Source organism: Chiloscyllium plagiosum, chromosome 2 (assembly GCF_004010195.1).
Source record: "Chiloscyllium plagiosum isolate BGI_BamShark_2017 chromosome 2, ASM401019v2, whole genome shotgun sequence".
In the NCBI taxonomy this organism is placed as follows: domain Eukaryota; kingdom Metazoa; phylum Chordata; class Chondrichthyes; order Orectolobiformes; family Hemiscylliidae; genus Chiloscyllium; species Chiloscyllium plagiosum.
Genome location: NC_057711.1, coordinates 7,899,388 through 7,927,205, shown reverse-complemented (window position 1 = coordinate 7,927,205; position 27,818 = coordinate 7,899,388). Strand labels below are relative to the sequence as shown.

At 40.7% G+C, this 27,818-nt stretch overlaps 1 protein-coding gene across 7 annotated transcripts in view; it reads right to left on the bottom strand.

Annotated features, from left to right (window-relative positions):
• Positions 1–27,818, bottom strand: part of nek1 (NIMA-related kinase 1) — a 162,909-nt gene that overhangs the window by 105,397 nt on the left and 29,694 nt on the right. For all 7 annotated transcript variants that reach the window (XM_043703496.1, XM_043703514.1, XM_043703532.1 and 4 more), the window contains exons 9-15: positions 20,634–20,834; positions 14,613–14,682; positions 13,336–13,481; positions 6,897–6,956; positions 6,323–6,382; positions 2,662–2,709; positions 1,410–1,493 (exon numbers count right to left, since the gene is read on the bottom strand). In XM_043703496.1, coding sequence (XP_043559431.1) covers positions 1,410–1,493; positions 2,662–2,709; positions 6,323–6,382; positions 6,897–6,956; positions 13,336–13,481; positions 14,613–14,682; positions 20,634–20,834 — 669 coding nt within the window. The remainder of the gene's footprint in view (positions 1–1,409; positions 1,494–2,661; positions 2,710–6,322; positions 6,383–6,896; positions 6,957–13,335; positions 13,482–14,612; positions 14,683–20,633; positions 20,835–27,818) is intronic.

The following is a 27,818-nucleotide window of genomic DNA, read 5'->3' as shown; positions in this document are numbered from 1 at the left end:
TATCACCTTCATCCCCTCCCCACCCCCCCCCTCCTCTCACTTATCTCTCCACCCTTCAGGCTCTCTGCCTGTATTCCTGATGAAGGGCTCTTGCCCGAAACGTCGATTTTATTGCTCCTCGGATGCTGCCTGAACTGCTGTGCTCTTCCAGCACCACTAATCCTGATCCTGACTTTCCAAAGCCTACCCACAATCTACAATACACACATTTGAAGAGTAATGGGATACTTCTCATTTGCCCAGATGAGTGCAACTCAAACACTTGAAACCAATCAGCTCATCACCCAAGACAAAGCAGCCTGCTCAATTGGGACTCCATCCACCATCTCTAACATTCACTCCCTTGCACAGATACATCATGGCAGTAGTCCGTACATCTGGGATATGCACTGCAAAAACAGACCAAGGCTTCTGCAACAACCCCTTCCAAACACACACCTTTCACTACCTGGAAAGACAAGGGCCACCAGCACCTGTAAATTCCCCTCCAAGTCACACGCCATTCCACATTGGAACTAAATCGCTGGTCATCACGATCAGTAGGTTAAAATCGTGCAACTTCCTTCCTCACAGTATTGTGGGTGCCCCTTCATCCGAAGGACTACAGTGGTTCAAGCATGCTATTCACCAACAGCTTCTCAAAGGAAATTTATGCTGGCTTAGCCAGCGACATCCTCATCCCATAAAAAGGAATAAAACATAAAGGAAGCTTTTTAAAGTGAACCACTAGAAGCACTTTACATAGTAAAAAGGTACCACTGACCTGCAAATCAACTAAGAACGAAATACATGTGCAACCAAACTACCAATTTCAAAGTGGCAAATGGGAAATAATTAATTTTTATTTCATGGCTGTCTTGACTTTAACAGTATGGTAAGACAAGCTGTCACATGTGCAATAGGTAAAATGAAGACCATAAGAAACAGGAACATGAGGAGGTTGTTCAGCCCCATCAAACCTGCTCCGCCTTTCAAGAGAATCATGACTGAGCTGACATTTCTCATTCACTTTTGAGAGTTTTACATGTAGCTCCCCAAGTCCCTTACTGATCAAGAATTTATCTAGCTCAGCCTTAAATATAGATAAGGACTCTGCCCATACACTTCTGTGGTGAGTTCCAATGACTCTCAACTTCCTCCTTAACAAATCTTATATTGGCACCTCTTCAGTCTAAAACTATGCAGTCTGGTCCAACACTCTCACATGAAGGGAAATATCCTGTTTGCATATCCCCTGTCAAGATCCTTAATTGCAAACATCAACTTAAGCAAAAATCAAAAATGAACCCATCCGAGAATAAATATAACTATAATGTTTCAACTAATAAAAATATACAGTACAAAAAGCAGCCTGAAATAATAAGCAGTGATGAGTACAGCTAAACAAACTGAAATGTTTGCAAAATTACCTTATGTTCACCACTTCCCAAAGAACCACCTACACCCAGCACATGTCTCCATCCTTGTTCTCTGGCTCGATTGATTCTTTCAACCTATATTTGAAAAAAATTGTTAAGTACAATTCTGCTGAGGACACAGGACAACCAGTGGAACATCAGTGCAACTCATGCAACTGCAGAGTGGAAACAGAAGTACAACACCACTGTTATAAGACAACCAATAATAAGATGTCAGAAAGATAAATTGGTTTTGTTCATAAACTGGAAGAGATTAGTGAAATTAAAAATATATTTTTCTTCCCCCCCCCCCCCATCTGACCCATCAGGCCAAGTGCTGGAAAATGAGATGAATGATTGATGATTGTGCAATGATGGGCCAAAGTACCTCTTTCCATGGTCTAAAAACTTTATGGCTCTCTCCATACTAGAAGACAACATTATTACACACTTCCAGTGCAGGTGGGAAAGAAACCAGACCTCCTGGTCCAGTGGTAGTGATTCTGTCATACCATAAAGGTTTGGAGGGATTTGGGCCAGGAGCAGGCAGGTGGGCTAGTTTAGCTTGGAATTACATTAGGCATGGACTGGTTGGACCGAAGGTCTGCTTCAGTGCTGTACGACTCTGACTCCATAAGAGCTCTTTCCTCTGTGTCAATAAGATTCTCTCAAGCTACTTAGCACCTTTGCTGGTGGAAATCTTAAACTTATAACCTCCCACCTCCCCATAGATATATGGCTGTAGAGTTGGTTGAGTTGAATGTTGATCTGTGTTGCCTATACAAACATTTATTTGACTGGCAGATTGCAAAGTTGATTACAATCTATATGGCTCACCCAGCCAGTGAGAGGTGCAAAACTAAAAAGTGTCACAATGGAGAGACCAGATTGAAAGAGAAAGATTCTTGGATAATGATTGATAACTGGACAACTTAAATTCAAGTTTGCTGGAAGGACAATTTTATCATTTTTCTCAAAAGAAAAAGGCAGGTTTCTCAGCCATGAAATGCTAGACTAGCAACTGATGGAAAAAAAATCATAACTATGTTCAAAAGGAGTGTGGAAATATCATTTTACAAAAGGAAATATCAAATGATGTGGGTGTAAGGGCTGGGGATTGGGTTACGTGGGTAGCTCTTTCAGATCCCTGGACATTTGGAATAGCAGAGTACCATACTAAAGCAATAAAAGCAAAGTTTTCAAAATTCATTTCACTTTTAAGCTGCATCTCACAAACATAGAAACATTGTGTACGTGAACGTACCCGTTCTTTTTCCATCCGTCTCATCTGCTCAGCTTTCAGCAAATTTATCTGAAAAGAATTAAAGGTACAATTTACATCATTAATAATTAATTGATTTTCATCTACAAATTAGACTTTAAAATGGGGAAGCAGCAGTAGCCCATTTGGCCTAACAAATCTGCTCCGCTGTTCACTAAGATCATGGCTGATCCGCTAATCCTCAACTTGACTTTCCTGCCTTATCCTCATAGGTCTTGATTCCCTTCCTGATTAAAAGTCTGCCCATCTCAGCTTTCAATTTACTTAATCATCCAGCCGTGACAGCCCCATGCAGTAAGGATTTCCACAGACTGACAATCTTCCAAGAGAAATAAATGTTCTGTATTAAATGGATAACCCAATACTCAGGTTAATGTCCTCTGGCTCTCAACTCTTCTACAAGATGAAATCAATCTACCGATTTTTGAAAAGATTTGTAGCCCAGGTTGATAAGTATGTAAGTCAGTTCGCTGAGCTTGAAGGTCTGTTTTCAGATGTTTCATCACCATGACTAGGTAACATCATCAGTGAGAGTCTCTGGTGAAGTGCTGGTGGCATGTCCCGCCTCTCTATTTATAGGTCTTGGTTTCTTAAGGTGGGTGATGTCATTTCCAGTTCTTTTTTTCAAGGGAAGGCAGATAGGATCTAAATCGATGTGTTTATTGATGAAGTTCTGTTTAGAATGCCATGCCTCTAAGAATTCTCGTGCGTGTTTTTGTTTCACCTATCCTCGGATGTGTGTGTTGTCCCAGTCAAAGTGGTGTCCTTCTTTGTCTGCATGTATGGAAACCAGTGAGAGTGGGTCGTGTTTTTTGGTGGCCAGTTGGTGTTCATGTATCCTGGTGGCAGGTTTCCTGCTTGTTTGTTCAATGTAGTGTTTATTTACAGTTCTTGCATGGTATCTTGTAAATGACATTAGTTTTGTTGGTGGTATCTATTTGATCATTTAGGTTTATTAGTCGCTGTTTAAGTGAGTTGTAGGTTTGTGGGCTACCAAGATGCCAAAGGGGTCTGAGTAGTCTGGAAGTCATTTCTGATAGGTCTTGGATGTAAAGGTAATGTGGCTGTAGGTTTTGGTTGCATTGTGTCTTCTAGCGGGACGCAGCACCTGCACTTCACCAGAGACTCTCACTGACGATGTTACCTAGTATGGTGACAAAACGTCTGAAAACAAACCTTCAAGCTCAGTGAGCTAACTTACCGATTTATGAAAACAATCTCTCCACATCTACCCTTTCAAATTTCTTAACAATCCTCTACGTTTTAATAAGATCTCCTCTCATTCTTCTGAACGCCAAAGAGTACAAGCCCAATCTAACCAATTTCCTCTTGCAAGAAAATCCCTCCATACCTTCAAATCAACCTAATAAACTTTCTCTGAATTGCCTCCAGAATCAGTATGTCTTTGTTTAGAGAGGGGGCCCAAGCTGTTCACAATTTTCCAGATATGGTGTGACTACTGCCTCGTCTCGTTTTAGCAAACTGTCTAGTTTTAGCTTCCTGAAGAAGGGCTCATGCCCGAAACGTCGATTCTCCTGCTCCTTGGATGCTGCCTGACCTGCTGCGCTTTTCCAGTAACACATTTTCAGCTCTGATCTCCGGCATCTGCAGTCCTCACTTTCTCCTAGTTTTAGCAAAAACTTCTATATACCCTATTCCCTTTGAAGTAAAGGTCAATGTTACAGTCACCTTCCATATTTCCTGCTAAATATGTAGTAGGTTAGCTTTTTGTGGTTCATGCAAAAGGATTCCTCAATTCCCCTGTGCTGCAGCTTTCTATAGTTTTTCTCCACTTAAATAAGCAGCTTCTCAGAAAATGTGTCAATTTGCTGGGAATCCTGGTATCTTCTGGAACAATCTGTTGACTGACTGAGTTGAAGCTTTATGCAGACTTTCTCCAACATTCAAAACCATGAAGAAAATTCCCCAAAAGTTTTAAACTTAGTGACATGATAAAGGGAACAAAACGTTGTCCACGTCACTATGTATTCATTCTTCTCAAATGCAGAGTTTAAAATAAAAATGATTTATGCATTATGTTAAAAACTCAAAGACCAAGTAGTAATTCGTTGAAAACTGGTCTAGAAAAAGTGCAAACATGAATGTTCAAACTACATTAGCAAATAGTGACTGTTACCTAACATACAGTAATAATTACAATAAGTAAAACAGAAGAAAATTGATGCTCCTACAGTTTTGAAGGTCGATTCCGCCCTTGAACATTTTGGAACTACAGGTCATTCTGTTATAACATGCATTTTATTAACTCAAATTCGCCGCAAGGTGTTTGATGAATTGGGGATACGGTTTCAGATGTGCGAACTTTTAAAATGGGTGTTGACTGAAATACAATTACATTGCCAGCACTTTAAGCATGGTTTCTAAAGCACGATTTTCCTGTAACAGGGGGTTGCACAAGAACACAACCATCACGTTGTAGAAGAACAACCTGTACAGTTTTCAGGGGTGGCTAAAACTAATTTTCCTACCAGTGCATGGTTGGAGCATGATCTCATACTCATTGTGAAAACCAAGCAACAAACACACAGTATATTTGCTACATCAACATATTATCTGATGTTTCCACGTCCTGTGGAGGTGGGATAAAGCTTGATGCATTTTATATATACACACCTTTGATCTGGTTATGCGGCATGTTTCCATCTCAGCAGCTGCAAGCTGTGGAGGAGACCCCTTCCACAATGATGGCCTGACAGCCGTGCCATTCAAGAGATCAAATTCTCCTCCTTTCTGCAGAAAGCAGCTCTATTTTAAAGGGATGTTCTTGGTCTCCTGCCTGCCTCAGCAGTGCTCATTTTCCCTGGTCAAAGATTCAACTTTTTCTTCAGATTGGGCGTCCCAAGGCTTTGGTCCTTCTTAAACAGCTGGAACTGTCAGGAGGTTGCTTCTTAAATCAGCCACCTTCAAGATGATCATAAATGGCAATCCAATCCACAACAGTGGTGGACATCAGGATTGTGACCCACTCAGGAAAATCTAACTCACTCTATCAAGGTGGGATTCAAGCCCAATATTTTTCACAAAGTCAACTCCCAACTTCGACAGCACTTACAAAAGGAGGAGCAAAAGAAAGTGTTGAGGCAATTCAGAAAAAAAATCATGCTTGAGCTATGACTTATCCACTCACAGATAATCAAGAACAGTCACAAAATAAGTGTCCTGTTACCTTTCTGACAGGAAGAACTGTGGGGTAGTTAGGGTGGAAGAGTAGAAAACTCAAAGTTTCGTTTTTAAAAAGTGGACGAAACTGTACCTCATTTTACTCACATTATAAGTAAAAAAAAACCAGCAATCTTTTGTGTCTTGTATAGGATCCCTGATGGACCATAGACACGCATGCAAATCTAGGCACAAGTAGTAACCTTAATTATAAGCAAAAAAAAAAAATTGCAGATGCTGGAATCCAAGGTAGAGAAGCAGGAGGCTGTGGGAACACAACAAGCCAGAGGTGGAGAAGTCAACACTTTGGGTGTAACCCTTCTTCATATACCTGAAACATTGACGTCTCTACTTACTGATGCTGACAGGCTTGCTGTGTTCTTCTAGCCTCCTGCTTGTCTACAAGTGGGAACCTTAGCCATACTCAATATGTCCAATTCTTAAACCTTGCTAGAGGACCTACCTGTTCCCTTTGCTTTCTTTCTCTTTCAAGGAGTTCCTGCTTTCTCTTTTTGGATGCTTCCTAAAATGAAATGTAGAAGAGGACTATCAGCTTGATATGGAATGCAGTGAAAACGGGTTATGTACAGAATCAGAGGGACAGGTTGAAAGAATTGCTTCCTGTGACAGAAAAGCCCTAAAGCTGGAAAGAGAGAAAAGGGACACATCAGGAAGAAATAAAGGAGGAAAGGTTTGAAGGTTTCCGCTTGGTTTCATAGCATGAAGCGAAGATGGAGCGTCTCTCTCTCTCTTTGAAAGATATAACGTGTATCTTTCATTTAGATCAATATTCCTTAAATATTAAAGATGACACTGAACTTAAGGAGAGAGGGATGCAAGGGAGTTTTTTTCTTGCTTTTTACTAAATCATAATGATGTGATGAAAAGGCAGAGAAAGGAAATCTCTTGCCCGAACAGGACTTGCCAGTTTTACCCATAACGTTTTAGGACCTTCAAATACTAGACAGATTGCATTACCAGAGGAAGTCTTTGACTCCCCCAGTCTTCCATGGAAACTCTCAACTGACTGCATATACCTCAAACATTTTCCTCCTTTCTGCCACCGGATTCATTTTCTTCACTGGAGTGGGTGAAGCCTAGATAAAAAGTGAAACTGCAAATTAGATGGCTCAATTGCAAACGAAAATGGCTAGCAGCACACTACTGTCCATAACAGCAGCTAAAACGAAAAAGGATGCAGGGGTGGAGGAGAAGCAAGAAGAGATTACCAAAACTGCATAAACCACCAGCACTTTTATAAATTTGGAGCCTTTTCATTGTTTGTAAGAATTAAATCAGATTTAGATTAGATTCCCTAGTGTGGAAACAGGCCCTTTGGCCCAACATGTCCACACTGACCCTCCGAAGAGCAACCCACCCAGACCCCATCTCCCTCTGACTAATACACCTAACACTATGGGCAATTTAGCATAGCCCATTCATCAGACCTGCACATCTTTGGACTATGGGAGGAAACCGGAGCAGCCGGAGGAAACCCACACAGACACGGGGAGAATGTGCAAACTCCACACAGACAGACAGTCACCAGAGTCTGGAATCAAACCTGGGACCCTGATGCTGCGAGGCAGCAGTGCTAACCACTGAGCCACTGTGCCACCCCAAAGTGGTTAGCACTGCTGCCTCACAGCATCAGGGTCCCAGGTTTGATTTAATAGAGTTAATTTTAATTCAATAAAATTAATCTGACAAATAAAAAGGAACAGGAGAATACCATTAGTCTCCTCAAGCCTTAAGTCCACTTGCCTACCTTGGTTCCATAGCCTTATCATTTTACAATCTTCCATGTGCCTATCCAAGAATTGCTTAAATGTCCCAAATGTATCAGAGTCTACTTCCACTGCTGGCAGTGCATTCCATGCACCCATCACACTCTGCGTAAAGAACCTACCTCTGACATCTCCCCTAAACCTTCCTCTAATCACCTTAAAATTATGCTCCTCCATTTCTGCCTTGGGAAAAAGCAACAGAGACATGGAGGAGCAGATTGGAGGCATTTTGGAAAGGTGCAGAAGTAACAGGGTTGTTGTCATGGGTGACTTTATTTTCCCTAATATTGATTGGAACCTCCTTAGTTCAAGTAGTTTGGATGCAGCAGTTTTTGTCAGGTGTGTCTAGGAAGTGCCCCTGACACATTATGTAGATAGGCCAACTAGAGGGGAGACCATTTTGAATTTGGTGCTTGCCAACGAATCATGCCAGGTGTCAGATCTCAGTGGGAGAGGATTTTGGTGATAGTCGTCAAAACTCTGACCTTTACTATGCTCATGGGGAAGGGTAAGAGCAGATAGTATGGGCTAGTATTTAACTGGGAGAGGGGGAATTACAGTGCTCTTTAGGCAGGAACTGGGGTGCCTAAATTGGGAACAGATGTCCTCAGAGAACTGCACAACAGAAATGTGGAGGCTGTTAAGGGAGCACTTGCTGATAGAGCGGCGCAGCTTGGTCCCACTGAGGCAAGGAAGGAATGGTAGGTTGAAAGAACCTTGAGTGACAAGGGATGTGGAACATCCAGTCAAGAGCAAGAAGAAAGATTACTTAAGATTGAGGAAACAAGGATCACACAGGGCTTTACAGAGTTACAAGGTGGCCTGGAAAAAACTGAAGAATGGACTTAGGAGAGCTAGAAGGGGGCATGAAAAAGCTTTAGAGGGTAGGATTAAGGAAAGCTCTAAGATGTTCTACACTTGTGAGGAACAAGAGGATGGCCAGTGTGAGGGTAGGGCCAATCAGGGATAAGAGGTAATTTGCACCGAGAATCGGAGGAAGTAGGGGAGGCCCTTAATGAACACTTTGTTTCACTATTCACTACTGAGAGGGACCTTGATGTTTCTGAGGACAGCCTGATGAAATGGACTGATATGAGAGAACAGTTTAATATTAGGAAGGAGGATGTGCTGAAAATTTTGAAAAACATAAGGATAGATAAATCCCTTGGGCCAAATGGGATATACCCTAGGTTCCTACAGGAAGCAAGGGAAGAGATTGCTATGCCTTTGGTGATGATCTTTGCGTCCTCACTGTCCACTGGAGTAGAGCCAAATGGTTGGAGGGTGGCAAATGTTATTCCCTTAAGGGAATAGGGATAATCCTGGGAATTACAGACCAGTCAGTCCATCTTACATCAGTGGTGGGAAAAGTATTGGAAAGGATTCTGAGAAACAGGATTTAGGATTACTTGGAGTTTGATTAGAGATAGTCAACATGGCTTTGAGGGGGGCAGGTCATGCCTCACAAACCTTACTGAATTCTGTGAGGAGGTGACAAAACACATTGATGAAGGTAGAGAAGTGGATGCGGTGGACATGGATTTTTCGCAAGGCGTTTGATAAGGTTCCCCATGGTAAGCTCATTCAGAAAGTAAGGTGGCAGAGGATACATGGAAATCTAGCTGTCTGGATACAGAATTGGCTGGCCCATAGAAGACAGAGGGTGGTAGTCGATGGCAAGTAAAGTATGCAGCCTGGAGCTTGGTGACCAATGGTGTTCTGCAGGGATCAGTTCTGGGACCTCTGCTCTGAGTTTTATAAATGACTTGGATGAGGAAGTGGAAGGGTGGGTTAGGAAGTTTGCCAATGACACAAAGATTGGTGGAGTTGTGGAGATGAGTTGACACAAAGATTGGTGGAGTTGACCACTATCACCAAAATCCTCTCCCACTGAGATCTGACACCTGGCATGACACCTGGCAAGCACCAAATCCAAAATGGCCTCCCCTCTAGTGTCGAGGCGGTTGTAGTTTGCAACAGGACATGGACAGGATGCAGACCTGAGCTGATAAGTAGCAGATGGAGTTCAACCTGGAAAAATGTGAAGTCATTCACTTTGGAAGGTCACATTTTGAATGCAGAATACAGGATTAAAAGCAGGATTCTTGGCAGTGAGGAGAGAGGACACGTCAAAGTTGCCACCCAAGTTGACACAGTTGTTAAGAAGGCCTATGGTGTGTTGGCTTTCTTTAGTAGGGGGACTGAGTTTAAGAGCCACGAGGTTATGCTGCAGCACTGGATACTTGTTTAGACCACACTTGGAATATTGTGTTCCATTCTGATCGCCTCATTATAGGAAGGATGTGGAAGCTTTAGACAAGTGCAGAGGAGATTTACCAGGATGATGCTTGGACTGAAGGTCATGTCTTAAGGTTGAGGGAGCTCAGGCTTTTCTAACTGGAGCAAAGAAGGATGAGAGGTGATTTGACAGACATGTCCAAGATGTTAAGAGGCACAGATAGAGTGGATAGGCAGACTTTTCCCCCTCATGGAGAAAATATCTATCACAAGGGGACATAATTTTAAAGGTGATTGGAGAAAAGTTTAAGAGAAATGTCAGAGGTAGGTTCTTTTGGTTGCATGGAATGCACTGCCGACAGTGGTACTACATCCAGACATTTAGGGACATTTATATGACTCTTGGATAGGCACATGGAAGATAGGATAAATAAAGGGTATGTAGGTTAGTCTGATCATAAAGTAGGAGAAAAGGTCGGCACAACATCGAGTGCCGAAGGGCCTGGACTGCACTATACAGTACTATATACAAAATAAAAGTCAGTTTTAAATTTTCTTTTAAAGAAAGAGATAACGTTTCAGAAATAAATATTTATTTTGACCTTTATCTATCTTTCTTTTTAATGTCTGCTTCCAAAAGACATCCCACCGGTCAGCCCGGTTACTGAAGTTGAAAGACAAGATTAGATTAGATTAGATTACAGTGTGGAAACAGGCCCTTCGGCCCAACAAGTCCACACCGACCCGCCGAAGCGAAACCCACCCATACCCCTACATTTACCCCTTACCTAACACTACGGGCAATTTAGCATGGCCAATTCACCTGACCCTGCACATCTTTTGGACTGTGGGAGGAAACCGGAGCACCTGGAGGAAACCCACGCAGACACGGGGAGAACGTGCAAACTCCACACAGTCAGTCGCCTGAGGCGGGAATTGAACCTGTGAAGCAGCTGTGAGGCAGCAGTGCTAACCACTGTGCCACCGTGTCGCCCACCGAAGTTGAAAGACAAGTACTCTCACAAAAAAAAAATTCTCCTATTTAATGATTCTTCACTGACTTAGTTTCATCTCTCAACTTGTTTACTGAATAAATCCCTCATCCACAAATCAAAACTGGGCATTTTGAAAATGTCAAAAGCAGAATAAAAAGTCAAAGCAGAACTAATCCAATCCAAACTTACAAAAGACATTTTTAGAAAATCTTTTCAATTATCATCTCATGTCAAGGAATGACTTTTGGATAAAACGGTTATGCAAATATTGCACATTACAACTTGTGCATTAACCATTTCTGTAATGTTTGCAGTAGTTGTTTTTGCAGAAGTCCTTCTTTTTGTATTCTTGGATGATTAACTCGATGACTAGCCATTAACAAAGGATGGCAGGACGTACTATCTGCAGTCCTCATCCCCCTTCACTGGCACTCATGCACAGCTAGAAAATTATGCAGATGTATCTTCTCCACCACCACTCCCATGTGCGAGGGAGCTGTTCTTTTATATAATTTCTGCTTTATAAAATTCATAAGCAAAGGTACAAGCTTATTCCAACATAAGTTTGACAGCAATAAACAATAGCCTTATAATAACATGGATATGTGGATAGCAAGCAGACGGATGCTTATTCACTTGTTGCAAAACATCCATAAATATGGATAGGGCAAAATACTGATGCAACTGAAGAGAATAAATTCATCAATGGGAAGCTTATCAAATAATGAGTTGGAGCAGTTTTTTAATGCTATAATGCATTCTGTAGAGTTACACCAGCTGCCTTAATATTTGTTAAGCAAAGCTACCTCTCCAAAACAGGTGGATACTAAAAATAAAGATCAGCACAGATTTGTCTGAAAAGAAAAACTTAACTATGTCACAGGAACCGAAACAAAAGGCACATATTTGGTTGTTGAGACACATTTTACCAATTTCTTTGCAAATTCTCGCATTAGAATTCTCCTAGATCATGCAACGTTTAATATTACGGTTTCTAACACATTGAGACCAATGAGATGGGATGTTAGCTGACATGTTTTTAAAATGTGAATTTACTACATTACATCAGAGTATTTTAGTTAACATTGCTGAAAGTAAACACTGTCCATCATTTCATGACAGTACTGCCTCTTTACAAGACCAATCCAAATCTCATTCAACTTTCTTATTTTCTTTCCACAACATTGTATCGTCATTTGATTTAAATATTCCTCCATCCTTAAAAGATGTATTGGCCATTGTTCCTCTGGTGAACCATTCCACATTCTAAAACATGTCTCTCGATCCTCCTGCTAATTCAAAATTGATACAGCTCAGTACTGAAACCGAACTAGATGAAAGTAACTTTCCAAAATCATCAGAACTTTCCAGTACAAGTTGCAACTTTTTCACTTTTACTGTCCCTTTAAAGAGACAGTAGCATTCTATGTGATATTGCATATTCTCTGGTGCAGTTGGCATATTTTGTTGATTGAGTTTGAGTGATATTTTACATTTGCTGCAATCACTGGATTAAAGCTGCTCTGGCCATTTTCACAAACACGAATACAAGCAAGAGGAGTTAAAGAGCTGAAAATGTGTTGCTGGAAAAGCGCAGCAGGTCAGGCAGCATCCAAGGAGCAAGAGAATCGACATTTCGGGCATGAGCCCTTCAGGAATTCCTGAAGAAGGGCTCATGCCCGAAACGTCGATTCTCCTGCTCCTTGGATGCTGCCTGACCTGCTGTGCTTTTCCAGCAACACATTTTCAGCTCTGATCTCCAGCATCTGCAGTCCTCACTTTCTCCGAGAAGAGTTAAACTCAAGCATCTTTATAAATTTAAATGTGAACGGTAAATTCCATTTTGATTTTTCATGCATTTATAATTCATGAGAGAAATGGTTTTATATTTTTGAACTATCACTGCTGAGATATTGGAATGTCTGTGTGTTATTTATAGTATTATATGTTAGAACACATTTCTTTAAAAATATATTGCATAGAGTTCAGAATCCATCTGCTCTGCAAGATTGAATCACAGCTACATACGATCACTGCACTACAAAAAGATGCTAACAAAAGGGTCAAAGCTTTCACAGAAGAAATACTGCTGGAAAAAAGGGGCAGGAAAACAAACACAACATTACATCAACAGACATGTTGAAAGTCTGGTGACATGCTTAACTCCACAAAGCAAAGTTGGCTCAACCATCCAGTTCAAAATTACAATTTTAAAAAGCCTGTCCATTATAAACCAAAGCAATACTTTCAAAATGTTGTACATAGAACTCAAGTCATCAGTAACACAAAGTGCACTAAAAGTTTCCAAACCAATAAAGCTCATCATAAACAGGGGTGAAAATAAAATGCAACAGCTGACAGAAATATCAAGCTACAACACTTGAACAGGAATGAGAAAGATTTACTTGGCTCCAGAATAGATCCACATCTGTTAACATGACATTATTGCATCTCACCTGTTTATATTTCAGTGGTTTCTTATCAGAAATCTTTTTAGCTGCCTCTGCAGATTTTACAGTCAATGGCACTCTGTATTTGGCGGCTGGTTTGGTGATTTTCTGTGCAGGTCCTGCAGATCCAGAGACTGGACCTGGTCTTTTTACTGCCAAGGTAAGGAAAATTTGATGAATGATTTCTGGTCAACCTGATGCTCTGAATCTTCTGCAAGCAATCCTCAATTGAATTTCTCTGGTGATTGTCAGCACATCGGAGAGTGTTGGTTTCATTCCTGGGTCTACGTGCAGTTCCTAAATTGTAGGTGTAGGTGTGGGAGGCAAAGTCACCATTATTTCCCATTGCTAGTTGTCTTCATGAAGGTACAAATGGGTTCAGCTTAACCAGAGCAAATTAATTGGACTTGTTGCCCTGCAGAACACTGTCAGCAAACTACTACTACTACTACTACTACTACTACTATGAAGGAATCAGTTATGAAATTTAAGATTGTTTACCTGATATTTTGTCATATTCCAGGAAAAAAGATTGCTGGTCAGCAACCTGATGGCTGGATTTGACGTTCACCCTTTACATCAGCTGCATACCCTGGTTATAGTGTGACCAAATGCATGCATGGCTGCAAGCTCACTTCATTAGCTTTTTCTTGCCTCACACCACAGAAGAGAGAGTAGAAAATTACGGACCATGCTGACTTGGACACGCAACAGCCACTCAATGTGCTGAAATGTACCCAACACCAATATTGTTAGTGTCAGCACAAGACATTCAGCAGTTCGAAGAGAAGCCCCAGTACCTTGTCAGGGCATGTGAAACGGTAATAAATGTGATCTTATTGGTGCTGCGAACAGATTTTTATGATCCAAAGGCTGCTCCAATTTCAAACTAGAAGACACAGTTACAGAATAAGGGGTCACATTTGAAACGGAAATGCAAAGGAATTCCCAGTATTAGAACCCTCGCTGATTTTTTTTCATCATTTTTTTTCTTTTATCAGTTTTGGTTTGGAGCTGAAGATTACTAGGGACTTTTGGAACAGTTTGTGGTAAGAGGCAATGAATAGACCAAACATTGGCTGGGAGGCCTGACCTGGAGGCTAATTGCAGGACGTTTCTTAATTAACTGATTCCTACAGCGACAGTGATCACTGGAACATGGGAGATCTTATTATCCTTTAGCACAGATTAGAATAGTTTAAAGTTCACAAATGTTTTAAAATAAAACTTGTTTTTAAACAGATAGCCTATGACAATGAGTTAAAAGTAAAAAAGTTTCTTACCTGCTGCACTGGGGATAACTGGTTTTGGAGCATGATGTGGAACTGTATGACCAAATTCTTCAACAATGAGCTAGAAATGGAAATATCAGGCCGGGAAGATAAAGAATTACCATTCTGTTTTTCTTGCTTCTCTTCACACACTGCAATTCATTATCCCCCTCAAGTATTTGAAAATTTTCCCTGTATCTTTTCAACAATTGTCCTCGTTTATTCATTTTTGTTCCCTGAATTTGTATTCACTGAGCTATATGAACAATGTACACTTCTTGTGGAACACTGCAGAATACTTTCTGCTTTGCATGTGTCACAGTACTTACCGATACAGATTTTAGCATCCTATATACTGTCCTTCCTACTTTGAAGTCAAGTCACCAGTGAGAAAGGTCAGTCAGTGTCAGAATCCTTGCTTATCCTCAGGTTAGGAATATAGGAACAGGAGTACAGCCATTTAGCCCAAGCTTGTTCTAGCATTTAATGATATCATGATTGATCTGTCATGTATAATACCCAGTTTGACTCCATTGTCTTTCAAATGTGACAGTTGATTTTTGTCAACCTAACAGAGCAAGTAATTAACAGAGCAAGTACCAACTGCCATTTGTGCATGACTGTTCCAAACTTCTGCCCACTGTTTGTGAACATAATTGTCTAATTTCCCTTCTTTTTAGCTTGCAGAAATATGATTTCCACCCTTTTTGATCCCCCTTATATCTTAAAAGATTTCAATCACATAGTTTATAATTTTCAAGGAATAAAATCCTCAATTATGTCCAATGAAATTGAGGTAGGGTATGGGAAGAGACAAAGGTAGGGAAGATAAAGACATGCTGGGTTGCACTCAGTTCTTGAATTCAAAAGTCTTGAAAGCAGGCAAGGATTGTTACATAACCCTGACTTGTGAATGTTTTTCTACAAAACATAATTGACAGCAACGTGTATTGCATATCCTTGCTCTTTTTGTACCTCCTTCTGTTTTTTGGTGCTTTGCATATATTTTTTCAGTGCAATCTTGAATTTGAATAAAAATCAACATTGCACAATAAAGTTCAAAGAAAGGAAGTGCTTTGAGCCACTGCTATTCCTCATGTATTTATTCAACTCTCAAGAATGAGAAATACATAATCTGCATTCACAAAACACTTGGACAGCCTCAGGACAATCACAAAGTGCTTTGCAGGCAATGAAACACTGTTGAGTGTAGCCTTCATGATAATCAGGAGAAACATATCAGCAATTTCCATGCAGCAAAGATTCAGAAGCAGAAGTGAAACAAATACTCAAACAAGATGCATTTAGTCACATGAGCGAAGATAAATGTCAGTCAGGATTTCAGGAGAATTCCTTGCACAAGCCAGACAAAGCCAGTAGAATACAAAAGCAAAATATTATATATCCTGGAAACACAAAACATAAATAGAAAATGGTGAAACATTCAGTAGGTCATACAGCATTTGTGGATACAAAAAGACAGTTAATCCTTCAGGCCAATGACCTTTCATGGGAACTTGATGAAGTCACAGATGTAATAGCTTTAAGCTAAGTATAGAGGCAGGGCAAGTGTAGAGGATGGGAGAAAGAACAAATGGTTTGATAAGGTGGAAGACAGGAGAGATTAATTACATTAGGGATGATGGTCTAATTGCAAAAATTGATTTTTTTTAAGCTAAACGTTTCTCGTAATGTGTGCATTACTAGCTAGGTTAGTACTTCCTGCTCATCGCCAGCTGTCCTTGACGAAGTAATGCTAAATGGGGGTTTTGTGGTTGTTGTAGTAACCTTTGGGTACGCTCACTGTGCTTTTATGAAAGTAATACCTAATTGTTCACACAGTTGGATTCAGAAACTAAAGTTGAGAGAGAGTCGGTATCTTACCAAGGGAAGATATTTGGGGAAAAGGAAATTATGACGCTATCAGACAGGAGTTGGAAAGTACAGACTGGGAGCTATTGTTCCACAGAAAGTCTCCACATGTTTGCTGTGCCCTATTTAAGGAACAGTTGTTGCGAGTGATGCACAAATTTGTTGCTCTAAGACAGGTAAGAAGGGGCAAGATTAAAAGGAATCTTGGATGACGAGAACAGAGGAACTTCTCATCAAAAGGAAGAAGGCAGCTTACTTAAGGTGGAGGAAGCAAGGATCTAGCACAGCTTTAGAGGATTACAGGCTTGCTGGAAAGGAGCTCAGGAATGGACTGAGGAGAGCACGAAAAAAGCTTGGCAAGAAGGATTAGGGAGAACCCAAAGGCATTTTACTCATACGTGAAGAATAAGAAAATGAATGATCAGGGAGAAGGTAGGGCCAATCAGGGATAGCGTAGGGAACTTGTGCGTGGAGTCTGAGCAGATAGGGGAAGCCAGAAATGTGTTTTTTGCTTCAGTTTTCACCAAGGAAAGGGAACTTGTTGTAAATGAAAACTTAGAGGAGCTGGGATACAATCTTGACCAGATCAAGACTGATGAAGTTGATGTGCTAGAAATTTTGGAAAACATTAAAATTGATAAGTGTCCAGGGCCAGACCAGATTTATCCCAGGCTGCTCCAGGAAGCGAGAAAGGAGGTTGCTAAGCCGCTGGCGAGGATATTTGCTTCCTCACTCTCCACAGGAGTCGTACCGGAGGATTGGAAGGAGGCAAATGTTGTTCCTCTTTTCAAGGGTAATAGGGAAATCCCTGGCAATTACAGACCAGTCAGTCTTACGTCTGTGGTCAGCAAAGTTTTGGAAAGAATTCTGAGGGATAGGATTTATGACTATCTGACAAAGCATAGTATGATTAAAGGCAGTCTGCATGGCTTTGTGAGGGGCAGGTCATGCCTCACAAATCTTATTGAGTTCTTTGAGGAGGTGTCAAGACAGGTCGACAACGGTCGAGCTGTGGATGTGGTGTATATGGACTTCAGCAAGGCATTTGATAGGGTTCCCAAGGGAGGCTCATTCATAAAGTCAGGAAGTATGGGATACAGGGAGATTTGGCTATCTGGATTCAGAACTGGCTGGCTGACAGAAGGCAGAGAGTGGTTGTAGATGGAAAGTATTCTGCCTGGAGGTCAGTGTTGAGTGGGGTCCTGCAGGGCTCTGTTCTTGGGCCTCCGCTCTTTGTAGTTTTTATAAATGACTTGGATGAGGAGGTTGAGGGGTGGGTTAGTAAATTTGCAGAAGACACAAAGATTGGAGGTGTCGTCGATAGTATAGGGGGCTACTGCACGCTGTAGTGCAATATAGACAGGATGTAGAGCTGGGCTGAGAAATGGCAGATGGAGTTCAACCTGGATAAATGCAAAGTGATGCATTTTGGAAGGTCGAACTCGAATGCTGAATATAGGATTAAAGACAGGATTCTTGGCAGTGTGGAGGAACAGAGGCATCTGGGTGTGCAAGTACATAGATCCCTCAAAGTTGTCATCCAAGTGGATAGGGTTGTTAAGAAAGCATATGGTGTTTTGGCTTTCATTAACAGGGGATCGAATTTAAGAGCTGCAAGGTTTTGCTACAGCTCTACAAGCCCTTGGTGAGACCACACTTGGATATTGTGTCCAGTTCTGGTCACCCTACTATAGGAAAGATACAGAGGCTTTGGAGAGGGTGCAAAGAAGGTTTACCAGGATGCTGCCTGACTGGAGGACTTGCCTTATGAAGAAAGGTTGAATAAGCTCAGACTTTTCTCTCTGGAGAGAAAGAAGAAGAAGAGCGGAGACCTGATCGAGGTGTACAAAATAATGAGAGGAATAGATAGAGTCAATAGCCAAAGACTTTTCCCCAGGGCAGGATTGACTGGTACGAGAAGTCATAGTTTGAAGATATTAGGAGAAAGGTATAAAGGAGACGTCAGAGGTAGGTTCTTTATGCAGAGTTGTGAATGCATGGAATGCGTTGCCAGCTGTGGTGGTGGAAGCAGAGGCATTGGGGACGTTTAAGCGACTGCTGGACGTGCACATGGACAGCAGTGAGTTGAGGAGTACATAGGTTAAGTTACTATATTTTACATTAGGATTAAAATCTCGGTACAACATTGTGGGCCAAAGGGCCTGCTCTGTGCTGTACTTTTCTATGTTCCATAACGGCAATGCCACTGGACGAGTAAACCAAAAGCCCATGACTAATGGTCAAGGAACATGGAATCCCAAGCTGCAGATGGTGATAGCTAACTTCAATAAACATCTGGGATTGAAAGGTAGTCTAATAGTGATCAAGTAGCAACTGCCAATTGTCATAAAAACACATCTGGCTCACTAATGTCTTTCACAGAAGAAAATCTGGCATCATTACCTGGTCCACCCTACTGTAGTGCTTTTGATGTTTAACTGTCATCTGGGTTATTAGAAACCAACAATACATGCTGTCCTACTCAGTGGTGAGCACATCCCATGAATAAACAAAAAAGAAATTTAGCCTCCCTAATTATTTGTAACACCTGCATGTTACCCTTCAAGTAATTTGTTAACAAGGGCCACCAAAATTTGTACAACTACACTTGCTGCAGACTTAGCATTTAAGAAGTACTCAACACATATGCTCCTCCTATTCCATATTTCTACACATTATGTTCCAATTGCCATTTTCTTCTAGCACAGTGTCTTCTTTCTAGTGTCATCTAGAAAATATTACATTTGGTTCCCACATCCAAACGACTGATTATATCCTGCATAGCTGGGGTGCCAAGTAGTAATCCTTGTGGTCTTCCAATTAGTCAGTCTACCAACATGAATATGACCCACTTATTCCTACTTCCTGCCTATTCACTAATCCTTTATTCATGTCAATAAGTTACCTGCTACTCTATGCGCTTAAATTTTGTTACCTAACCTCTTCATGTTTTGTAAATCCAAATCCAACATGCAAAGATAATAGGTCTGTAATTCTGTTTTTTTTTCCCTCACTTCCATCTTAAATAGTGGGTAACACTTAGCACTTCTAACCCACATAAATCATTCCAGAATCTGTAGAATTTTGGACGATGAGCACTAATGCATCCAGTATCTCTACAGCCATCTCCTTCACTCTCGAATTATGACCATTAGGACTTGGGGAATTATCAACTTTCAGCCTCATTAATTTTTCCAGTACAATCTTCTTATAAAAGCTAAATTTTCTTCAACTCTTCATTCGGTCAATCCATTTGAATCTCCAGTTGCCGGAAATTTCTACTATCTTCCTCAGAGCAAACAGAGGCAAAGTAATCATTTAGCTTCTCGGTCATTTCTCCAGTCAGCTGTATAAATTCTCCTGACTCTGCCTGTAACTGATCCATATTTATTTTGGCAAATATTTACTCTAACATAACTAAATAAACTTTTACAAACTGTTTTTATAATTTGTGCTAATTCACATTCACATTGAATTCTTTGTCTCTATCAATTTCTTGATCTTCCTGTGCTGTATTCTAAAACCCTCCCAATTCTTGTGTTTCTGGCAACTTCGTTGACGCTTTCTTCTGACCTTATATAATTTTCAACTTCTTTATCATTCCAGCCACAGTTCTTCAAGCCAAGGCATAAAAGTGCATGCCTAACCTCTACCCACTAGTTGTGAAAATGAACAAAAACGGGGGAAAAGAATTATGGAAAATACACAAATGGTCTTCCAAATTACCACTGTCTATCTGCAAAGGAAACATTCCAAGACATGAACTGAGCACTAAATTTCTCCCACACACTGGGTACCCAAAGACATATCTTCTGTCATGTAACATGTGGCAATGCAACTATTTTTCAACAACAAAGCTTTCGAAAATAGGTGCTCCGGTTTCCTCCCACAGTTTAAATATGTGCAGGTTAGGTGGATTGGCTATGCTAAGTTGCTCAGTGTCCAGGGATCTAAACACTAGATGGATTAGCCATAGGAAATGCAGAGTTACAGGGTTGCAGTCGGGCGGTGGGTCTGGGTGGAAGCTCTTCAGAAGGTTAGTATGGACCGAATGGGTGGAATGGCTGCCTCCATACTGTAGGAATTCTATGATAAAAACTGGGCCTTATTTATCATTTCTACAGTCAATATATTAAAAAAATTGGAAAACACAATACTCACATCCACTGAAAGTAACTTGTCAATTCTTCTAGCTAGAAATGGCTTCTTCAGTATGGAGCTTACTGAAGGTCTATCCCTTGGATTTCTTTTAAACAACTGTGACATTAAGTTACGCAGATCATAGGTATAATGAACAGACACGGGTGGGTAAGATCCACGGATTATCTTCAGTACTAAGTTTTTCATGTTACCGGCTTCAAACTGCATTTAAAGAAGAGTGGAGGTTAAGTCAATTATGACCCAACAAGAAAAAGTGTACCCACTTACATAGACAGCTTAAATTCATCTGTACTACAAAAAAAAAATTGAACAAAAATATAAAAACAGCACTTTTCTTTAAAAACCCATTCAAAAGCAGTTTAAAAATCAGCAATTTGAAGTCACCATAAAAATCACAAATATATTCTGTGAATAACTCTCTAAACCCATAACTCTGTTATATGATTAGTTAATAAAAGCAAAGGAAATTCACATGAGAAAATAATACCACTGAATCATATAAACCAATAGCTCGAGGTAGGACAAAGGGAAGGATGGACCTGATTGAATTAAATCAAAACCAATGTTATTACAATGCTAAGGTTCAGGAGTACACAGTAAAAACATAGGAACAAGGAGCAAGAGTAGTCATTCAGCCCTCTGAGCTATTCAGTATGGCTATGGCTGATACTTCAATGCTGATATTCCATTTTCTCCCCAAATGTCTTTCAAATCTAAAAATGTATCAATTTCTTTCTTGAACATATTGTGACTGTCTCCACAGTATACAGTACTTTTCAGTGTCAATGCTTATGGTACAAGACAAGACATCTTTCTTGGCAGCAGGTTTTAGGAAAAAGATGCTAAAACACAAACTAGGTCACAGAAGCATGCAGCGGATAAGGAAAAGGATGCAGCACAAAAGAACATCACAGTCCGAATCTATGCAGCATAGCATTATGACTGTAGGAAAAACCAATATTCAACCTGCATCATTTGACTTGAATACCAGATACCATGGAAGAAATAAAACCGGTCTCAGAAAAAGGACACCACTGACCCAAATTGGCCACAGTGATTATGTGACAAACCCAGGCAACCCACGTCGAATATGCAAAACTAGCTGACTCTGCATTAACTTTTTATTTAAAAGGCACCAAAACTCAGTGAAACAACAAGAAATTCGCAACTCTTGTTTTACTCACGTTTGCAATGGTAACCACATATTAAGAGATGATCCACTGCCGACAACGTGAAACAAAACAATGACAGAGACCAGAATCCTCAAAAGGAATAGCACATCAACAGCAGTCTTCAAGTTAAAAAAAGCAACACGGATTGATAACAGCAAGGATAATGGAAGCCCTTCATGCTCTCAATAGCAGACATCAGTGGTGAAAAAGCAACTTGCAAAAACATTGTTCATGGAGAACTCCAGAACAGCAAACAGTGCCACTATTAAAGAAATGGGACAGCTAAACCAGTTGGACTCATTCTTGCAACACAGGGGGCTCTTAGATCTGTAACTGCATCTGCCTTTATCATTGCGTCTACACTAGATATCCCTCTTTCATTCACAAGCACACTTTGTAAGCTCATTACCTGTATTAGTGAGGTTAGCAGGTAATAAAACTCCACTCTTTTTGGATGACTAAGACTTAAAATTGGCTCTCCATTTTTAATCCAGTGAACTAAATTTTAATTAAAGTCTGACAACTACATGTTAAAGAAAAATTGTTGCAACCAACCAAGAGTAAGTAACCAAAAGGGAATCTTAACCCCCTGCCCTCTCATTGTGTAACACTAAATTCAACAAGAAGATGCCAAGGACAGAGAACTATGAGGTTTAGGGATGGCACTATTCCCACAACTGCAGAAAAGACTAGAGAATATGTTGAAAGTCTTTAATAACAGTCAGTCAACAGTATTTGACTCAATGAACTTCCAGAGTATGTTGATGAGGCAAATTAAAACAAAATATATTTCCTTTCATGGGGGTTGGTGGAACAGGACACATTTAGCCACTGCAGCAGCTGTAGTTGTAACCATTGCATCTTTTAAGGTAAAAGTCAATCAATATTTCAAGTAGAGAAATGCACACATTACCAGAGGAAGAAAAAAAATTCAAGATGGTCATCTGCCTCGCAGGTACAAGGTCAACCGACCAACGAGATTCTCACCTCCCAACCCACCCCACCACCAGACCAGATACCCACTTGATCTCCCCTAAACATTACATTAATTACCTTACCACGTTTCACCCTAACATGCAGGCATTCTATAACTGGCACCCTACACTCTCCCTGCAGGCATCTTAACTTTTATTCATCTGGTATCTTAACTGCCTTCCAGCTTGCTCCCTATTTGGAATCCTGGCACCTTTCCTGGCTGACGCCATACCCATTACTTTTGGCATTGTACCTTGGAAACTCTACCACTTCTCTAGCTGCCACCCTTCCCTCCAAACATTTTGAGTCCTACTCTCAACCCTACCCCTCCCCAGTTGGCACCCTACCTACCAGTCACCTTACCCACCCAACCTTCCACCTTCCTCGCATCTCAAAAAAAAACACACTTACTTTGTGTACTTATTGTTGAACAGCAGCTGTCAAAAGTGGCTGTCAAGAACTTTAAATTTCACAATACAGCACCTGACTGTCATTTCAAAACAAAAAAAAAAGGGTGGCATGGTTCTGCAGCCTCTAACAGTTCTGCATCCACAAAGAGCTGTCACAATGTTTGTGCATACTATGAATCTTCATTTTCTTTGCCTCAAAAATAAGTGCCAAAGAAGGTATTATTACATTTTTTTAAAAAAAAAACTAAACTTAAGCTGACAAAAATAAGTCTTTAAGCTGCTTGAAGTCAAATACATGGACTAAACCATTTAAATTACAGTGGCAAAGTGGGGACATTTACAAGGCATGTGCACAGTGTTGATGATATACAATAGCTTATCTATTTAGTGACCTTCAAGGCATTCTGCTAAAGTGGACCCATGGTTGAATATCTCAGAGTTCTCAAGCTGAAGTAGGATAGGTGGGAAGAGAAGGGGGAGAAGGGGGAGAAGGGGGAGAAGGGGGAGAAGGGGGAGAAGGGGGAGAAGGGGGAGAAGGGGGAGAAGGGGGAGAAGGGGGAGAAGGGGGAGAAGGGGGAGAAGGGGGAGAAGGGGGAGAAGGGGGAGAAGGGGGAGAAGGGGGAGAAGGGGGAGAAGGGGGAGAAGGGGGAGAAGGGGGAGAAGGGGGAGAAGGGGGAGAAGGGGGAGAAGGGGGAGAAGGGGGAGAAGGGGGAGAAGGGGGAGAAGGGGGAGAAGGGGGAGAAGGGGGAGAAGGGAAGAACTGTAATCCATCCTTTCCAGTAGTATGGCCTAACAACTATAATGCACAGATAAAATCCTAATCTGTCCTTTCCTTTTTAGCATGACATAAGAGCTCAGAATTTCCATTTCTCAACGAGGTACCCAACAACAGTAACTATTCAACTTATTTTTACCTATCTGCAGTCTTTATTTCAAGAATAGTCCTAGTTACTGGTTCACTGATGTTCTTTAGGGAAGGAGAACTGCCATCCCATAATTGGTCTGGCCTACATGTAACACCAGACTCACAAATGTGGTTGCCTCTTCGCTATTCTCCAGGCAATAACAGATGGGCAATAAATGCAGGACAAGAGGAACATCTGGGGCGGCAGGGTGTCTCAGTGGTTAGCACTGTTGCCTCATTGTGTCAGGGACCTGGGCTCGATTCCAATCTCTGTGGACTGTGTGGAGCTTGCACATTCTCCCAGTGTCTGCATGGGTTCCTTCCGGGTGCGCTGGTTTCCTCCCACAATCCAAAGACGTGCAGGTTGGGTGAATTGGTCACTCTAAATTGCCCATAGTGTTCAGGAATGTCTCAGTTAGATGCATTAGTCAGGGGGAAACGTAGGATAATGGGGTAGTGGAATGGGTCTGGGTGGGTTAGTCTTCGGAGTGTCGGTGACGACTTGTTGGGCCGAAGGGCCTGTTACCACACTGTAGGGATTTTATAATACTAAAAAGCCAGCAAGGCCCACACAGTGTAGAATTCTTTTTTTAAAAAATGCAGCACCAGTTAAGTAACCTTGGAAAATCCAATGCACAACATTCACGTGATTTTCTAAATCCACAGTTTATGATTTTTTGGTAGGACTTAATTTAAAACATTGCTATAAAAGAGGCAAAGACAGTCAAAGTTTTTCATTTTTCCATGATCAGGACTGTCATGCGAAAGCCAATTCATCCAACAGGACAAAAAAAAAAGGTGCTGATTAGTTGGCATGGAAATGCAACAGGAACTGTTAGCCCATCTTGGCCAGGTAAGTGGACTTAGGGTGTAATCATATGAAATGTAGCAGAAATTGGCAGTCTTCATGACTAGGTTCACAACGAAAAAATAGTATGGGTAAATTCCTGTAGAACAGGATCCTGTTTAGTTATTTGCTTCTGGCACACAGAAAATGCATCATACTATGATGGCAACTGAACGTTTAAAATTGGTCTCTGGGCTAATTCTTGGCAGAGTCAAGATTACTTAGTAAAGATTATTGAGTAGCAGAATCACTGTTGGACTTGGTGTTCTGAGATTTGCAAGCACAGACTGGTTGAGCTGAACTGCTATGTTGTCAGCTGCTACTGATCAAAAGGATGTACATTTGATACAGGCTGCCAGTCACTGGGATATAGATACTCATATCACACTACTTAGATTATTCTGAACAATGTCTCCTAACTCATTGAAATATTAGATTTCTTGCTCTATACCACAGTATAGGTATCTGCCATATCCCTTTCAGACTTGTTAAACAAGAAGTATTGTGAATTCTCCAGTGTCAGGCAAGGCTATTAAGAAGATCAAGGTCAGAGTCTCCCCCAATTCTCATTGTAACATCCCTCAGCATTCCAGGATGCCACTAGGGGTCTAGGCTATTTTTGGCTAGTCTTTTTCTGGACTTTCCCATCCCATTGTTCCTCTTGATTTTCTCCAATACTTGCTACCTCACTATCATTACTCCTGTGAAAAAAATACAGAATAGTGCTTGTTTTGTAGCTCCACCAATGATTAGTCAAAAATTAATTTTTTCTTCAAATCTCTGATCACCCCATCTTCTCCAAGTAATCTTGATATATTTTACAACATGTGAAAATACAGGAAAAAGAATCATTGCCTATTTCTGCAAGTTGTCTTATCTTTTTTCTTTGTTTCCTCATGTTTTTAAACATTTCATTTCTGTTGCATTTTTTGAGGTTTCATTTTAATTTCTTAACCTATCCAAGGAGTTCCAGCTTCTGCTTTAGCACATTCAGTTGTCAAAATACAGGTGTACTGCATGTTCCAATGATCTCATTTGAAAATTGCCCATTGTTTACTGCCTTGTCTGCTGATTTTTCTAATTTATCTGGGTTAGCACTTCTGTTATCTCTTGACCAGTTTCCAGTCAAGTCATTTCATCTTAGACTGATATCTCTCTTTTTAGTTTGGAGATTTAAAGCAACAAATACTGTTACACCCCCACCAAGTCTTATTTTGATAAAATTGTTTCATTTAGGTTTGGAAAGCCAGGTATTGCAAGAAAGTGAAGTCGACCACCCAGCCCTCAAGCATGTTCTTCCATTCAATGAGATCATGGCTGATCTGTGACCTAACTCCATATAACTGTCTTTGGCCCACATCCCTGAATAACCCTACTTACCAAACATTTCTCAGATTTAAGATTAACAACTGATTTCAAGTGCAATTTGTGGAAGAGAGTTCCACACATCTCTTGTCCTGTGTATGTAAAAGTGCATCCTAAAATCTCTCCTGAATGGTCTGGCACTAATGGACGCCCCCTAGTTCTAGAACTCCCAACCAAAGGAAACAGGGTAGATAGAGTGAAGCTGCCTTTTCCTGTTAATCTTTTGAAAACGTCATTCAGATCAGCCATTAACTTTCAAATTCTAGAGAAGCAGGCCTAACTTGTATAATCACCCCACATATCCTAACCCGTGAAGTCCAGGTATCATTCTTGCAAACAATTGTTGTACTTCTTCTAAGGCCAATATATATTTGTTAAGGTGTGGTGCTCAGATTTGCTCACAGTACTCCAAGTGAGGTCTAACCAGGGTTTGGTGTCTAAATGCAGCATAGCTTATACATACTTATACCCCAATCCTCTGGATGCAAAGGCCAGCATTCTATTAGCCTTCATTCTTTTCTGCATCTACTCGTGACATTTGAAAGATCTATGCACCTTAACACCCAAATCTCTGGGTATTCGCAGTATTTTTTAACTTCACACTATCTACAAAGCACCAAAATGGATAACTTCACAAGTGTCTACACTGAACTCCATCTGTCACAGTTTTTGCCTATTCACTCATCTTTTATAATCTCTTTGTAATTTGACGATAGACTCCAACCATTTTCACTAGCAGACTTCCCCATTTTATTACGGACAGTCTCGGTTTTCTCTGATTAAAGTTAATGTTAGCTAAACCTAAAATTCTGGTTTTGTGATCAATGCTTTTCTCTTTCAAACACTATATTGACCTGATCATGTTATGATCACTATTTGCTAAAATGTTGATGAAGAACTGGCTTTGGCTCCTTACTGAACCCAATATTGCTTGTGGCCTTCTGAAGGAAGTATCTCAGACACACTTCAGAAATTCATGACTTTTTAAACAGGTGCTTGACTGCCTCACTGAGTCTATGTTAAAAGCTTAACTTCACCATTAATACTGCTGTCTTGGGTACACACTCACCTAATGTCTTCATTTACACAAGCTCGCACTTCAGGGCTGCTACCAAAAAAGTGTCTATATACAATATCCATTACAGTTTTAGATCCTTTACTGTTCCTTATAGATGGAACTGAGGAACAAGTTCTCATTGTCGAAAAGGTATCAACTGCAAGCAGCCTCAGATACTTACCTTCGTCTCTGACATAAACACATATCAGCTTTGAAGCATTGGGGGTCAGTCTTTTCTCCCTCCCAAGTTGACTACAACTTTCATGAATCAAAGTTGTAGTTTCTCTGGCAACATTTAATACAGTGAACAAGATTAATGCTGCTGATTTGTACTCAGTCAGAACAAAATTCTGACAATTTTATTCTGACTGATAAAAACCAATTCAATACAAACATCTGAAAAATCAAATAATGAGAACAGAATTTAATCCTTCACCCTCAATTAGATGGATTAA